Here is a 16,009-nt window from a genome sequence, read left to right as displayed (position 1 = left end):
CTAGCTGGGTTGGAAGTATTTAGACGGAAGACAGCTAAATATGGGTTAATGCAATTGCTATTAATCACTTTTTGAGAAAATGTAGGCATCCCAAGAACATGCTGTAATTTTCATCACTTTTATACTGCCTCTGCCAGCTTGGTAGTTAAGGAGTAACAAAACAACTATTTATGAAAAGGGCAGGTTTAGGATGAAAATAATTATTTTGCAAAAGTGAGGAAACAGTATCAGAGCCTGCGAACTGTGCTCTTCCAACTGGAGAATCCTGTATTTGTAATAAATTCCTTTTGCTCTGGATGAGTTCTGCATTTTCAATGAGGTTAACTTGGCAACATTCTAGTTGATTTTAATAAAAATAGCTGCTTTGAGGACAGGGAGCTGAGGTTGCCAAATTTACAGCTGCCTTGCACAATTACTCTTACACCTCCTTCAGGGCTACTTAGAACCAGTAAGCAAATTAAGTGTATCGATTGCAATTTTGTTGGACTAACACCCCCACCTTTTTTTTAAGGAATAAACTTGATTCCTTTCAGTATGTGTCTGTTCAGAGTGATCTCTTTTCTTTTCAGCCATAACACAAAGACAACATCATGGCTGGATCCACGACTTGCGAAAAAGGCTAAACCTCCAGAAGAGTGCAAAGAAAATGGTAGGTTATTAAGTTTTTATGATGTTTCGGCGTTGCACTTTGAGAATGTTTGTGTTTCTTAAAGGAGGGTCTCATCTAAAGAAGCAATAATCTAGTTGAACCAATTTTAAAGATGTAATATTTAATGCTCAGATAGGAGAGAGAATTGACGCGGCATTTCAACAGTGCCATGTGGTTTTCCTTTTTCTCTCTGAGGAGACTGTGCCGGATATCACATCTCTGTCATCTCTGTTGGTTCTCTTTGACTCCTGGCCTGACTTTCCACCACCTTCTAAGGACTTTTTGTTTGCAGTATGTCTCTCTGAGGACTCTGATCTTTTCACTGGAATCAAACATGATGTATAGAGAAACACTATTGTGGAACTATAAATGATATGGATTTTTGTGTTCAGAGGCTAGTTATTCTGCTAGTTATTACGATCTATACATACACATGGCTACTTTCTTTTAATCAAACATTTAAATAAAATAGCCAATTGCATGAATGTCCTGGGTTATCCTTAGTATTTTCTAGTTTGCAATGTAATAATATTAACTTGCTTAGAAATTGACTGTTCTCATGTATGTGAAGAATGCTTTTAAACAATCTTGAGGATTACATGAGTGTAACCCTTGTTTTGAAATTAGTAAATTATTTAGATGAAGTCTGTTATAGATAATACTTATAATTTTTAAAGATATCGAGTTTAATGCTAAAAGAACACTTCAAGTTTAGCTAAAATGATAAATAGCATACTCTCCTGATGATTTATTATTTGACCACAATCAAGCCTTTATCTCATCAAGCTATCAGAGCCCTGTTCAGATGCATCTATCATTGAGGAGTTCTTAAAGGTGGAGAAAGTGATGAGGAGAATTTAAACTTTCAAAAAAGTTTTTAAAAAGTCCACCTTTTAAAAATTCTCTAATTCTAAAAGTCCTTTCCTTTTAATGTTAATTCTGCCACTCTCAGGTAATATTATGCTGGCATTGTTCATTTCTAATTATACACTGAGTTAAATTAAAAATTACAGTATACAATTTGTGTGTACATATTTTGATGCATAAATATCCAGTTTTTAATCACTGTCTATGTTATATTTTATAGTCATAGCTATATCTGTGTGCCTTCTGTGTGATAGTGCCACTGCAGGTGGTTGAATCACATAAAATTATCATGTGCCCTGGATTTTCGAGCACCATTAGGTTGTATATTTCATTGACACCAGTAAGGCATGTGCTGCAAATTGTGATAGGTTATAAATTAAAATGGCCTGATCTGTTATATATGGAAGTTACTATTTACTTTTGCCACAGATGTAAAGCCTTAGTATGTCCTAACTAAAATGAGTTTAACAATTTGCATTTCTATGACATATTGAACTTCTCAGCTCTCTCGTTCCTTTGAGTTATTCTTTTCATTAGAAAAAGCTATTAAAATGAAATTTAAAACTTCTGGGAGAGATGTAGACATAAAGACATTGCATAATTATAGTATTCCAGTGTTACCAGTTTTTCCCACATCTGCACTTGTCTGCCTTCTCAGGATGGTAGATACCTAAAATATGATGCCAGCGTCTGTAAAGTACATATCATTGAAAACCAAGCCCTAGAATACAGTCTTGTTGTTCACAATGACTTATAACTGGTCAATTACTATTTGTTTTCATTCTCTACAAGATGAATAATTTCTGGTTTTATTCCATATATTATTGGAATGGTTTACAATGGTAATTAACATCTACTTAGTTAGAATACTGTATTTTCCAGACACATATTTTAAGTTTTCTTGCCAAGAAAAGTGCTTTTAGGTAATACTGTTACTTCTGTTTTCTTTTTCTTTCTTTTTTTTTAAACATGGGTTAAAATTGCATGTTTCAATGTTGGATGTTAATGCATTTTTGTTGCGCTCACCACTGAAGTCAGGCTTCTTACACGTATCACGGTTCCACTCAGACCAAACAAAGTCATTTTCTGAATGGTGAAATGTGTGTAAAATGTGTCTAAAAAATTATAGAGGCTCAAGATGCTAATATCTTTCTCCAGCAAAGATTTATCCTTCTTATGCCAGTGAGATAGAGTGGAGGCTGATTCCTTAATCCAGTCTGGAGTTGGGCCAGTAGGAGGTTGGGTTGAGTTTTGGTAAGACTCAATTTATCTCTGGTTTGTTCCTGTTCTTAGGATGTTTGCCCAGGGTTTTCAACAAACAGCCTATTGCAGGTCAGCAAGCATTTTCTGTAAAGGGTCAGGTAGCCTGTATTTTAGGCTTTGCAGGTCATCCAGTCTGGTAACTACTCATTGTGCAAAAAGGCAAAATCAATATATAAATAAAGGGCATGGATGTATTCTGATAAAGCTTTTCTCGTGAACAGAGAATTTGAGTTTCCTATAGTTTCAGAATTTGAGTTTCAAAATTCGTTTCTCTTGTTGTTTTGTTTTGCAGCCATTTAAAAGTATATAAATTGTTCCTCATTTATGGAGCATTCAGAAAATAAGGGCGGACTGAATTTGATCCACAAGACAAACCCAGACCTAGTGTGTTCGTGTGGGGCTTTCCTCTTGGCAGATCTTAAATTCCAATTTTTTAAATATTTTTTAATGTTTATTTATTTTGAGAGAGAGAGAGACTGAGCATGAGCGGAGGAGGGGCAGAGAGAGAGGGAGACAGAATCTGAAGCAGCTCCAGACTCCTAGCTGTCAGCACAGAGCCCGATGTGGGGCTTAAACCCACCAGCTGTGAGATCATGACCTGAGCCAAAGTCGGACATTCAACTGACTGTGTCACCCAGATGCCCCTTGAATTCCAGTATTTTAAAAATAATGTTTTTCAGGTATCTGGGTAGCTCAGTTGGGTGCCTGGGTAGCTCAAGTGTCAGCTCTTGATTTTGGCTCAGGTCATGATCTCATGCCTTGAGTTTGAGCTCTGTGTTGGGCCCTCCCTCTCTCAGTATCAATAAATAAACTTAAAAAAAGTAAAAATAAAAATATTTTTTCTTCTTAGTATTGCAAGACTGCCAAAAATCTGTGGTGCATTTCAGGAGTTTTTGCTTAGCTTTTTGCCCCTAGACCTTGAAGCATCTTAATCTGACAGATGTTATCATGGGATAATGGGTTGTGTGTTTAAAATCTCTCGAGAATATATTTTGTCACTCCAGTCCCTCAGGACTCCTCCATGTTCTGCTCGTTTCCCTAACCTCCAGCCTTGGCCTTCTACCTAGACCAAGTCTAGAGCCTTCCCACAGCCCAGAATCAAAATCAGCTGCAAAATCTTCCCTCGCCTCTCCACTTTTCTCCTCTTTGGAATCTTAGACCTGTTGTTTCTCTTTAAAATGTTTAGTTTTTGCATTTTGTATAGATTTTCTATGTGTTCTCATGGGTTATAAGCTTCTCACTCCATCTACCTAGAAGCAAGTTTTAGTGCAGTAATTTTTAAAGTGAACATTTCACACCTTACTGGGTTGCATACCATAAATTCTTTATTATTATTATTATAATTAACATTTTACTCTCTCAGAATTAAATCCCATGATGTTGTATATGCATGCATACTATTAGAAATGTACATATGTACATGTGGACGTAGATAGTGACCTGTACACGTTGGCATTTTTAGGTTTGTTTACATCAGTGTGTAAAGTTAATTCCTTCGTCAACTATTAAAAGAAGAAGCTGAGTGAAAGATGGAAGGGAGGTATCAACTGATTTAAATTGTTCTTGGGCTAACGAAAAAACTAGGAAATGTTTTCTTATTGTTATCAAGGGGGAAAGGGAAACATAGGTTGCTCTGTACAATCACTTACTGTATTGACACCAAAGCAATTGTTTTGATTATTATTTGAAGGATAATGCTGCTACTGAATAATGCTGCTACTGAACATGAAAGCATACTGTCTTTCACAATACAGTTGAAAATAATGAAGTCACTCCATTCTGTGCATTTGTCATCACTCTGCATTTTTAGAGTTTTAGCACCAGTCTACGTAGCAGAAAAAAGTCTCCACCTACTGCTGGATACTAATATTAGTATTTGGGAGGGTGCTGTTTAACAAGCCAATATGGTCTTTTACAAGACCACAGAAACAGCAGTTAACTATTAAATAATTAGGATGCAAGATCAGTGAACTGTGTACATAAAACATCATCATATTTGTCCTTGGCCATCAGAATTAGTACCAAGGGGTTTCTCCTGAGACATTTCCAATCACAGACATCCCAGTGGTGACACATCCCCCATGAATCACTGAACTAGGGGAAATATCAAAAGTGATTCAAATCTTATAGGGCTATTCTTTTCTTAAAGCTGAAATGTAATTAAACTATCACATTCAGGAGAGGAAATCATGTGAAATTTGGTGTCCAGGAAGGCTCTATTCCAAACACAAATCTGTGGGTTCTTGGGCAACATGCTTAATTTCTGAGAGCCTAGGCTTTTTTACCTGTAAAATGGGAAGGATATCTGTTTCATGCTGATTTAGTTACACATATAAGAGGGACAGTGTTTATGGAACCACAGGCTCCCAGTAACTGCTCCTTTCTTTTCCTTCTGGTGTGTTCTGAGCCAATGAATTAGCCTCATAGAAGACAAGGGGAAGAATTCAGAATAGTTGGTCTACCTTAAGAGCCTTCAGTTACTCTAGTGTCCTGGAGAGATGGAAATAGACAACCCATGTAAGCTAAAATTATCCACCTACCTAATTCCAGCCTAATATCAATAGATTGGAGCTTGTCCCTCTCCATTCTGTTAGAATGGCTTTAAATGCTCCCACAGTTGTAATCACAGCTGTACAAACTGGGTGGCTTAGTTCTTATATTCTATGTCTATGAATTATAAAGGAGTTTTGTCATGTTACTATAAAACAAAAATCACATAATCTTCACCTGGTTACCTACGTGAGAACTGCATTTCCATCGGCATTAAGTAAAGTTTTGAGATATTAATCTATCTTTTAAAAAATGGTGTCCAAAATGCTCATGAATGAAGACAGCATAAGCTATGTGTTGTAATATTTATTAAGTGAATTTTTTATTCAGGAGAAGGAGGTTGCCTCCTAAAATAATAGAAAACATTAATTTGTTTTAGGTCATTTCTTTTTTTTTCTTTTTCAAGTTTTTTATTTAAATTCCAGTTAACATACAGTGTAATATTAGTTCCGGGTGTAAAATTTAGTGATTCATCAGTTACATACAACACTCAATATTCATCACAAGTGACCTCCTTAATACCCATTATCCACTTAACCCATCCTCCTGCCCACCTCCCCTCCAGAAACCCTTAGTTCATTCTCTATAGTTAAGAGTCTGTCTTCTGGTTTGCCTCTCTCTTTTTTCCTCCTATGTTCATCTGTTTTGTTTCTTAAATACCACATGTGAGTGAAATCATATGGTATTTGTCTTTCTCTGAGTGACTTATTTCACTTGGCATAATACTCTAGTACTATCCATGTCATTGCAAATGGCAAGATTTCACTTTTTATGACTGAATAATATTCCATTATATATAATAAATTTATATATATTCATATTATATACACACACACACACACACACACACACACACACACCAGTTCTTTATCCATTCTTCAGTCAATGGACATTTGGGCTCTTTCCATAATTTGGCTATTGTTGATAATACTGCTATAAACATCGGGGTGTATGTGTCCCTTCCATTTGGTATTTTTGAATCCTTTGAGTAACTACCTAGTAGTGCAATTGCTGTATTGTAGGGTAGTTCTATTTTTAACTTTTTGTGGAACCTCCATACTGTTTTCCAGAGTGGCTACACCAGTCTGCATTCCTACCAACAATGTAAGAGGGTTCCCCTTTCTCTGCATCCTCTCCAACATCTGTTGCTTCCTGTGTTGTTAATTTTAGCCATTCTGGAAGGTGTGAGGTGATATCTGGTTGTAATTTTGATTCATATTTCCCTGATGATAAGTGATGTTGAGCATGTTTTCACATGTCTGTTAGCCATCTGTATGTAGTTTTAGGTCATTTCTTAAGTGAATTTCTTAACTGTCACACAGATTAGAAACTCATACTTTTATTTGCATAGTTCACATTCTGTTCTAGAGTGCATAGTTTATTTCTTTTTTAAATAGTGGCTTTGGCCTGTTGTCTCATTGAATTTGTATTGATAATTAGTAATCTTAATTTTGCAAGAATAAATAGGACCAAATCATTTTCATCTTTGAATATTTGTTTTCCTAATCTGATAAACCTGCCAAGATTATGTTTATAAAGCACCTTGAAATTTTTCCACTAGGAAAAGTTCAGAAAAACAGACTCCAAATGTATTAACTATCCAGATACAAAAACTTAAAATTGAAAAGTCATTTATATGTTAAACTCCTATCTTTAAATATTATGAGCAAACTAATTTCAATGTTACTTGTTTTTATACTGATATTTAGGGTGCTTTGTAAAAAAAAATTGAGGAAATTTCAAATATCTTAATACAAGTAGTTCTTATTTTGCTAACTGATAATTATTCATATTAGTCATGATATTTTATAGCAGCACTTTGAGGTATGCTTCATCCAATGACATAGTACCCTTTCCAGTATAAGAAATCCAACACTTTAGGAATATAAATCTTTTGCAGAGGAAATAATAAAATCAAGCCAAAATAAGTCATATCAGTTGGATATTCCACTGCTTCACGCCGATACCAAATTCTGCCATTTATGGCTGACATCTGTTCTAATTGATCCTACTCTACTCTGATTGGTTAGTGTCCAGACCATAAAAGTTGTTAAATATTTTGACTATCATTTTTGCACTAATTATTTATGTATTTCTCCCTTCTCCCTTCAATCTTTATCATGGCTATAAAGTAGTACCTATGGAAGGATTATAAAATTCTGTCCTCTGTTCTTGATTGCTCAAGTCACTTTTATGTTTAGGAATGAGTTATGCCTTATCTTTAGTGCTTAAAGCATACAAGTTTGAAAATAATATTGACATCATCAAATCTGCTTGTTCTGTACAGTAGCAAAATAATTTCAAAATATTTTTTTATTTTTTATTTATTTTTTATTTTTTTTTCTTTAACATTTATTTATTATTGAGAGACAGAGAGACACAGAGCATGAGCAGGGGAGGGGTAGAGAGAGAGGAAGACACAGAATCTGAAGTAGGCTGCAGGCTCTGAGCTGCCAGCACAGAGTGAGATCATGACCTGAGCCAAAGTCGGCCGCCCAACCAACTGAGCCACCCAGGCGCCCCTCAAAATATTGTAAATACAACTTTTCAAAATCTTTTTATTTTGAAATATTTGTAAATTCACAGGAAGTTACAAAGGAATGTACAGGGAGGTCCTAAACACCCCTAACAAGGATGCCCAATGTTAACATTTTATATAAATATAATACTTTATCAAAATCAGGAAGTTGACATTGGTACAATCCACAGAACTTATTCAGATTTCACCAATTATGCAAGTACTTGTGTGTGTGTATGTGTGTGTATTTTCACGCACTTATATCACATGTGTAGTTACATGTGACTATGGCCATAATCAAGATTCAGAACTCTTCCAAGCCACAAGACTCCCTCATGCTATCACTTTATATCCATACCCATTCCCTCCCACTGCACAATCTCTAACCCTTAACAACCACTAATCTTTTCTCCATGTCAACTTCTTTGTTATTTCAAAAATGTTATATAGGGGCACTTGGTTGGCTCAGTTAAGCATCTGACTCTTGGTTTAGGCTCAGGTCATGATCTCATGGTTCGTGAGTTCGAGCCCTGCATTGGGCTCTGTGCTGACAGAGCTGAGCCTGCTTGAGATTCTCTCTCTCCTTCTATCTCTGCCCTTCCCTGCTTGTCCTCTCTCTCTCTCTCTCTCTCTCTCTCTCTCTCTCTCTCTCAATATAATTCAATAAACTTTTTAAAAATGTTATATAAATAGAATCATACATTGTGTAAAGTTTTGAGATTGACTTTTTCCACTCCATTTAATTACATTTAAACCCATTCAAGTATGTGGTCAATAGTTTGCTACTTTTTATTTACCAATGTTTGTTTAAGCATATACCCATTGAGGGACATTTGGGTTGATTCCAGTTCTTGGTTAATATGAACAGAGCTGCTACAAACATTTGTACACAGGTTTTTGCATGAACTGAGGTCTCTTCTCTGGGAAAAATCTCAAGAATGCAGTTGTTAGGTTTTTTGGAAAGAATATTTTTAGTTTTAGAATAAACAGCCAAACTATTTTCTAGAGTGGCTATACCCTTTAACTTCTCATGAGCAATGAACCGGTTTTCTCTATATCCTTGCCAGCATTTGGTGTTAGGACTAATTTTTATTTTGGTCATTTTGATAGATATGTAATGATATTTCATTTTGGTTTTAATTTGTATTTCCCTAATGGCTAATGATATTGAACATATTTTCATGTGATTATTTGTCATTGGTGTATCCTTTCTGGTGGCATGTGTGATAATGTCTTTTTCCCAATTTTTAATTAGATTAATTATTTTTCAAATTCAGTTTTGAGAGTTATTTACACATAGTAAATGTAATAATTATGTCCCTTTATCAGAAGTTGTTTACAAACATTATCTCCCCATCAATAATTTTTGTTTGATTATTTGTTTGTTTAAAGAGAGAGAACACATGCAAGTGGGAGGGGGGAGGAGGAGGAGGAGGAGGAGAGAAAGAGAGAGAGAGAGAGAGAGAGAGAGAGAGAGAGAGAGAGGGAGAGAGAGAGAGAGAGAATGCCAGGCAGGCTCCACACTCAGCATGGAGCCCGACGTGGGGCTGGATCCCACAACCCTGGAATCATGACCTGAGCCAAATTCAAGTGAACCACCCAGGTACTCCTCTTAGTCAATATATTTTTTTTTTATCCCCTTAACAGGGTCTTTTGCAGAGAAAATGTTTTTAATTTTGATGAATACAAATTTATCGATTTTTATTGATTTACCTAATTTATCAGCTTTTCCTTTTGTGAAACATGCTTTCAGTATCAAGTCTAAACTCTTCACCAAGCTCTAGATGCTAAAGATTTTCTCATGTTTTCTCCTAAACTGTATACTTCAACATTTTACCTTTAAGTCTGTGATCTATTTTGAAATAATTTTTGTGTAAGGTGTAAGGGCTGGGTTGAGGTTTCTAAATTATTATTGTTATTATTATTATTATTATTGTCTATGGATATCCACTTACTCTAACACCATTTGGTGAAAAGGCTATCTTTCCTCCACTGAATTGTGTGTGCAAGTTTTCAATAAATCCTTTGGGTTCCATTGATCTGTCAAGACAGAACCATCATGACTTGAATACTGTACTGATACTAAGCCTTAATATTAAGTAGATTGATATTCCCTACCTAATTTTAAAATATTTATATATAAATTTATATATAAGCATTACAATTTATATATATATATATATATATATATATATATATATATATATATAAGTATTATATATATAAATAGAAGCTTTCACTAATGAGGAAGTTATATAACAATTCTAAATTCATATGCATTTGGTAACATACCTTCAACTTATGTGTGAAGAAAAAAAATTACAAATCTGAAAAGTAAATTTGAAAGCTTTACTAAGTGTATTACTTCATGTACCTCTCTTATTACTCAATATATTAAACAGAAAAAATAAGAAGAAAGATTTGAATAACAGAAATCATAATCTTGAATCAAAAGCCTCATATAAACACTGCACTTAGATAGAAAATACACTTCTCAAGAACACAGAATACTTTACAGATATTAAGTACATGGTAGTCTGTAGAGAAAGTCTCAGCAAATTTCAAAGTTGACGTTTCTATGTTACAGAAAATTTCAATTATAAATCAAAAAAAAGATAACTAAGATTCTCTCCATGCTTGGAAACACAAAAACACATTTTACATATGTGTTTTTCCCCAAATTTATTGATATATAATTGACATATTAAATTGTATAAGTCTAAGATATACAACATGATCATTTGATGCACAAAGACATTGTGAAATGATTAACACAATAAACTCAGCTAATACATCTGACAACTCATATAATTACCTTGTGTGGGGGATGTGAGGATGAGAACATTAAGATTTACTCTCTTAGCAACTTTCAAGTATAACATATAATAATACTATTAACTATAATCACCATGTTGTACATTATATCTCCAGTGCTAATTCATCTTATTTTTTTACTTACATTCAAGTTAGTTACCATACAGTGTAGTTTTGGTTTCATGAGTAGAACCCAGTGAATCATCTCTTACATATGACACCCAGTGCTCATCCTTAAAAGTGCCTTCCTTAATGCCCATCACCCATTTAACCTATCCCCCCCACCCACCTCCCCTCCAGCAACCTTCAGTTTGTTCTCTGTATTTAAGAGTCTCTTATGTTTTGCCTCCCTCTCTTTATCTTGTTTGTTCTTCCCTTCCCCTATGTACATCTGTTTTGTTTCTTAAATTACAGATATGAGTGAAATCATATATTTGTCTTTCTCCAACTGACTAATTTCACTTAGCATAATACACTCTAGTTCCATCCACGTTGTTGCAAATGGCAAGATTTCGTTCTTTTTTATCACCAAGTAGTATTCCATTGTATATATATATACCACATCTTCTTTATCCATTCATCAGTCAATGGACATTTGGGCTCTTTCCATAATTTGGTTTTGTTGATAGCACTGCTATAAACATTGGGGTGCATGTGCCCCTTTGAATCAGCATTTTTTTAACCTTTGGATAAATACCTAGTAGTGCAATTGCTGGGTCATATGGTAGTTCTATTTTTAATTTTTTTGAGGAACCTCCATACTGTTTTCCAGTGTAGCTGCACTAGGTTGCATTCCTACCAACAGTGCAAAAGGTTTCCCCTCTCTACACATCCTCGCCAACATCTGTTGTTGCTTGAGTTAATTTTAGCCATTCTGACAGGTGTGCGATAGTATCTCATTGTGGTTTTGATTTGTATTTCCCTGATGATGAGTGACATTGAGCATCTTTTCATCTCTCTGTTAGCCATCTGGAAGTCCTTGGAAAAGTGTCTGTTGCTTTACTGGATTAATTATTTTGGGGGCAGTTAACTTTGGTACATATTTATAGATCTTGGATGCTAACCCTTTATCCGATATGTCCTTTGCAAATATCTTCTCCCATTCCGTCGATTGCCTTTTGTTTTGTGGATTGTTTCCTTCACTATGCAGAAGTTTTTTATCTTGATGAGGTCCCAGTAGTTTATTTTTTTATTTTATTTCCCTTGCCTTTGGAGACATGTCAAGTAAGAAGTTGTTGTGGCTGAGGTCAAAGAGGTTGCTATTTTCTCCTGTAGGATTTTGATGGTTTCCTGTCTTACATGTAGATCCTTCACCCATTTTGAATTTATTTTTGTGTATGGTGTAAGAAAGTGGTCTAGGTTCATTCTTCTGCATATTTCTGTCTACTTTTCTCAGCACCATTTGCTGAAGATAACTCTTTTTTCCATTGGATGCTCTTTCCTGTTTTGTCAAAGATTAGTTGACCATATATTTGTGGGCCCATTTCTGGGTTCTCTATTGTATTCCATTGATCTATGCGTCTGTTTTGGTGCCCATACCATACTGCCTCAATGATTACAGCTTTGTAATACAACTTGAAGTCCAGAATTGTGATGCCTCCAGCTTTGGTTTTCTTTTTCAGGATTGCTTTGGCTATTCAGGGTCTTTTCTAGTTTCATACAAATTTTAGGATTGTTTGTTCTAGCTCTGTGAAGAATGCTGGTGTTGTTTTGGTAGGGGGTACATTGAATGTGTAGATTACTTTGGGTAGTATCAACATTTTGGCAATATTTGTTCTTCCAATCCATGACCATGAAATGTTTTTCCCTGTCTTTGTATCTTCTTCAGTTTCTTTCATAAGCTTTCTATAGTTTTTAGCATATGGATATTTTACCTCTTTGATTAGGTTTATTCCTAAGTATCTTATGGGTTTTGGTGCAATTGTAAATCCTATTTACAATTGCTAATTCATCTTATAACTAGAAGTTTTTTTCCTTTTGGCCAGCATCTTACCATTTCCTCCATTACCTAGCCTTCCATTCTACTCTGTTTCTATAAGTTTGGGGGAAGAGAAGGTTTTAGATTTCATATATGAGATCATACAGTATTTGTGTCTCTCTGTCTAGCTTATGCATAATGCCCTCAAGGTCCATCTATTGCAGAATGTCCTTATAGCTGAAAAAATATGCCATGGTGTATGTACATTTTCTTTATCCCTTCATCCATTGATGGACAAACAGATGGACATATTGTTTCCATTTGTTGGTGATTGCAAATAAAGCTGCAAGGAACATAGGAGTGCAGATACCTCTTTCAGTAGTGATTCATTTTCCTTCAGATATATATCCAAAAATGGAATCGCAAGATCATATGGTGGTTCTTTTTTTAATTTTTTGAGGAGCCTCCATATGTTTTCCATAGTGGCTGTACCAATTTATATCCCTAACAACAGTGCTCAAAGGTTCTCTTTTTTCTACATCTTTGCCAACACTTGATATCTTTTATATTTTTAGTAATAAACATTCTAACAGGTATGAGATGATATATCCTTGTGGTTCTGATCCATGTGCTTATGATGAATGATGTAAAGCTGATGTACCTTTTCATGTACCTGTTAGTCATTTGTATGTCATCTTTTGAAAAATGTCTATTCAGATCCTTTGCCCATTTATTAACTGAATTTTTCTCATTTCTTTTCCTTTTTCTTAAATACATTTTGAAAGTTAACTCCTTTTCATATAAATGGTTTCCAAATATTTTCTACCATTCTGTAGATTGCCTTTTTTATTTTATTCATTGTTTCTTTTGCTATGTAGAAGCTCAGTTTGGTATAGTCCCCTTAGTTTATATTTTATTTTGTTGCATGTGCTTTAGTGTTAAATCAAAAAAATCATTGCCAAGATCAAGGTGAACTGTTTTTCCTATGTTTTCTTCTAGTAATTTTATGGTTTTAGATCCTACATTTAAGTCTTTAATTTATTTCAAGTTAATTTTTGTGAGTGGTGTAAGGTGGAGGTCCCATTTCACTTTTCTGCATATGAATATCCATTTTTCTCATTATCACTTATTGAGGAAGCTGTACATGCCTCATTAAGTACTCTTAGCTCTCTAATTAAATGTTAGTTGACAGTAAGTGTATGGGTGTATTTCTGGACTCTGGATTCTATCCCATTGGTCTGTGTGTCTCTTTTTATGCCAGTACCACTCTGTTTTGATTGGGTTAGCTTTGTAATTTAGTCTGATATCAGTAAATATGATTTTTTTTGTTTTTTGTTTGTTTTTCTTTCTCTCTGGATTGTTTTTGCTATTCAAAGTCATTAGGATTTCATATGAATTTTGGGATTGTTTTTCTAGTCTGTGAAAAATGACATTGGAATTTTGATAGCAATTGCATTGAATCTATAGATAACTTTGGGTAGTATGCGCATTTTAACAATATTAGTTCTTCTGATACATAAACACAGGATATATTTCCATTTTTATGTGTCTTCTTCAATTCTTTTTCCATCAAAGTCTTATATTTCCAGTATACACAACTTTCATCTTCTTAAATTTATTCTTTAGAATTTCATTGTTTTTGATTCTATTGTAAATGGGATTATTTTCTTTATTTCTTTTTCAGATAATTCATTGTTAGTGTATAGAAATGCAACTGATTCCTATTTGTTATTTCTGTATCCTGCAACTTTACAGAATTGTTGATTAATTATGGTGCAATCTTTAGGGTTTTCACTATATAAGGTTATATCATCTGCAAAGAGAGACAGTTTTGTTTCTTTTCTGATTTGAATGCCTTTCATTTATTTTTCTTGCCTAATTGTTCTGGCTACAACTTCTATTATGATGTTAATTGAAGTAATGGGAACAGCACCCTTGTTTTATTCCTGATCTGACAGAAAAAATTTTCAACCATTCATCATTAAGTCACTGAAGGCTTGTCAGTTATGTTGAGGTCCATTTCTTCTATGCCCAAATTGTTAAGACCTTTTATCATGAAAGAATGAGGTTTTTCAAGTGTTTTTATGTGTATGTGTGTTTGTGCATCTATTGAGATGATCATATGATTTTTATCTTTTATTTCATTAATATGGTGTGTCATACTTGTTGATTTATATATGTTGAACCATCTTTGCATCCTAGTGATAAATCTGACTTGATCATAGTGTATGATTCTTTGATGTGCTATTGCATTCAATTTGCTTATATTTTGTTGAAAAATTTTACATCTGTATTTATCAGAGATATTATTAATTTTATTTTCTTATAATTTTCTTTGTCTATGTTAGTATCAGGATAATACTGGCCTCATAAAATGACTTTGGGAAAGTTCCCTTCTCTTCAGTTTTTTGGAAGAGCTGTAGAAGGATTGGCATTAATTTTTCTTTAAATGTTCGGTAGAATTCACCAGTGAAGACATCTGGTTCTGGGCTTTTCTTTGTTGAAAAGTCTTTTTTTATGATTACAGTCTTTTAATGAAAGTTATTATCTTTTTATGATTATTTGTTGAATTATTTCCAGGGCATCTAGAGGGGAGAGACAGGGAAAAGTGAGCCTATACCATCTTCTCTGGGACCAGACATCTAAATATTACTTTGGATACTAAATGGTAACAATACTTTAAATTTTAAGAATATAGTTCTACATACACTCTTTCTTTTCCATCTATCCACACTCTGTGAGGTAGGTACAGATATTTAACTCCCTTTTTTTCAGGTACTGATGCAGCATTCCGAAGATTTTTAAGGGCCTTATCCAACAAAAGTTAATTTAAAAATAGGGCTGAATCCTAGGCCACCTAATTCTAAGATAAATCTCAATGTTATGTCCATCATACAATATCAAAATATGTTTTAGCTGGAGACACTAATCCTATAAAAAATATGTTAAGGAACACAGGTTTAAAATATTTTTACTTTACAATTTCATATTTAAAAAAATAAAAAGGAACTTTTTCATATATTCTTAATATTTTCCCTAGGCAAATAGGGAAATTTTATGATTTTTTTTTCTTTTTTTTTTTATTTTTTTAATATATGAAATTTACTGTCAAATTGGTTTCCATACAACACCCAGTGCTCATCCCAAAAGGTGCCCTCCTCAATACCCATCACCCACCCTGCCCTCCCTCCCACCCCCCATCAACCCTCAGTTTGTTCTCAGTTTTTAACAGTCTCTAATGCTTTGGCTCTCTCCCACTCTAACCTCTTTTTTCTTTTTTTTTTTTTTTTTTCCTTCCCCTCCCCCATGGGTTTCTGTTATGTTTCTCGGGATCCACATAAGAGTGAAACCATATGGTATCTGTCTTTCTCTGTATGGCTTATTTCACTTAGCATCACACTCTCCAGTTCCATCCATGTTGCTACAAAAG

The 16,009-nt window shown here is 34.3% G+C and overlaps 1 protein-coding gene across 1 annotated transcript in view; it reads left to right on the top strand.

Annotated features, from left to right (window-relative positions):
• The window catches only part of MAGI2 (membrane associated guanylate kinase, WW and PDZ domain containing 2), a 1,332,916-nt gene that overhangs the window by 864,389 nt on the left and 452,518 nt on the right, over positions 1–16,009 (top strand). Inside the window, exon 6 of the mRNA XM_042916449.1 lies at positions 570–649. Within this exon, the coding sequence (XP_042772383.1) occupies positions 570–649 (80 nt within the window). The remainder of the gene's footprint in view (positions 1–569; positions 650–16,009) is intronic.

Source organism: Panthera leo, chromosome A2 (genome assembly GCF_018350215.1).
Source record: "Panthera leo isolate Ple1 chromosome A2, P.leo_Ple1_pat1.1, whole genome shotgun sequence".
In the NCBI taxonomy this organism is placed as follows: Eukaryota; Metazoa; Chordata; class Mammalia; order Carnivora; family Felidae; genus Panthera; species Panthera leo.
The sequence above is the reverse complement of the archived record's forward strand: the minus strand, read 5'-3'. Positions and strand labels throughout refer to the sequence as shown.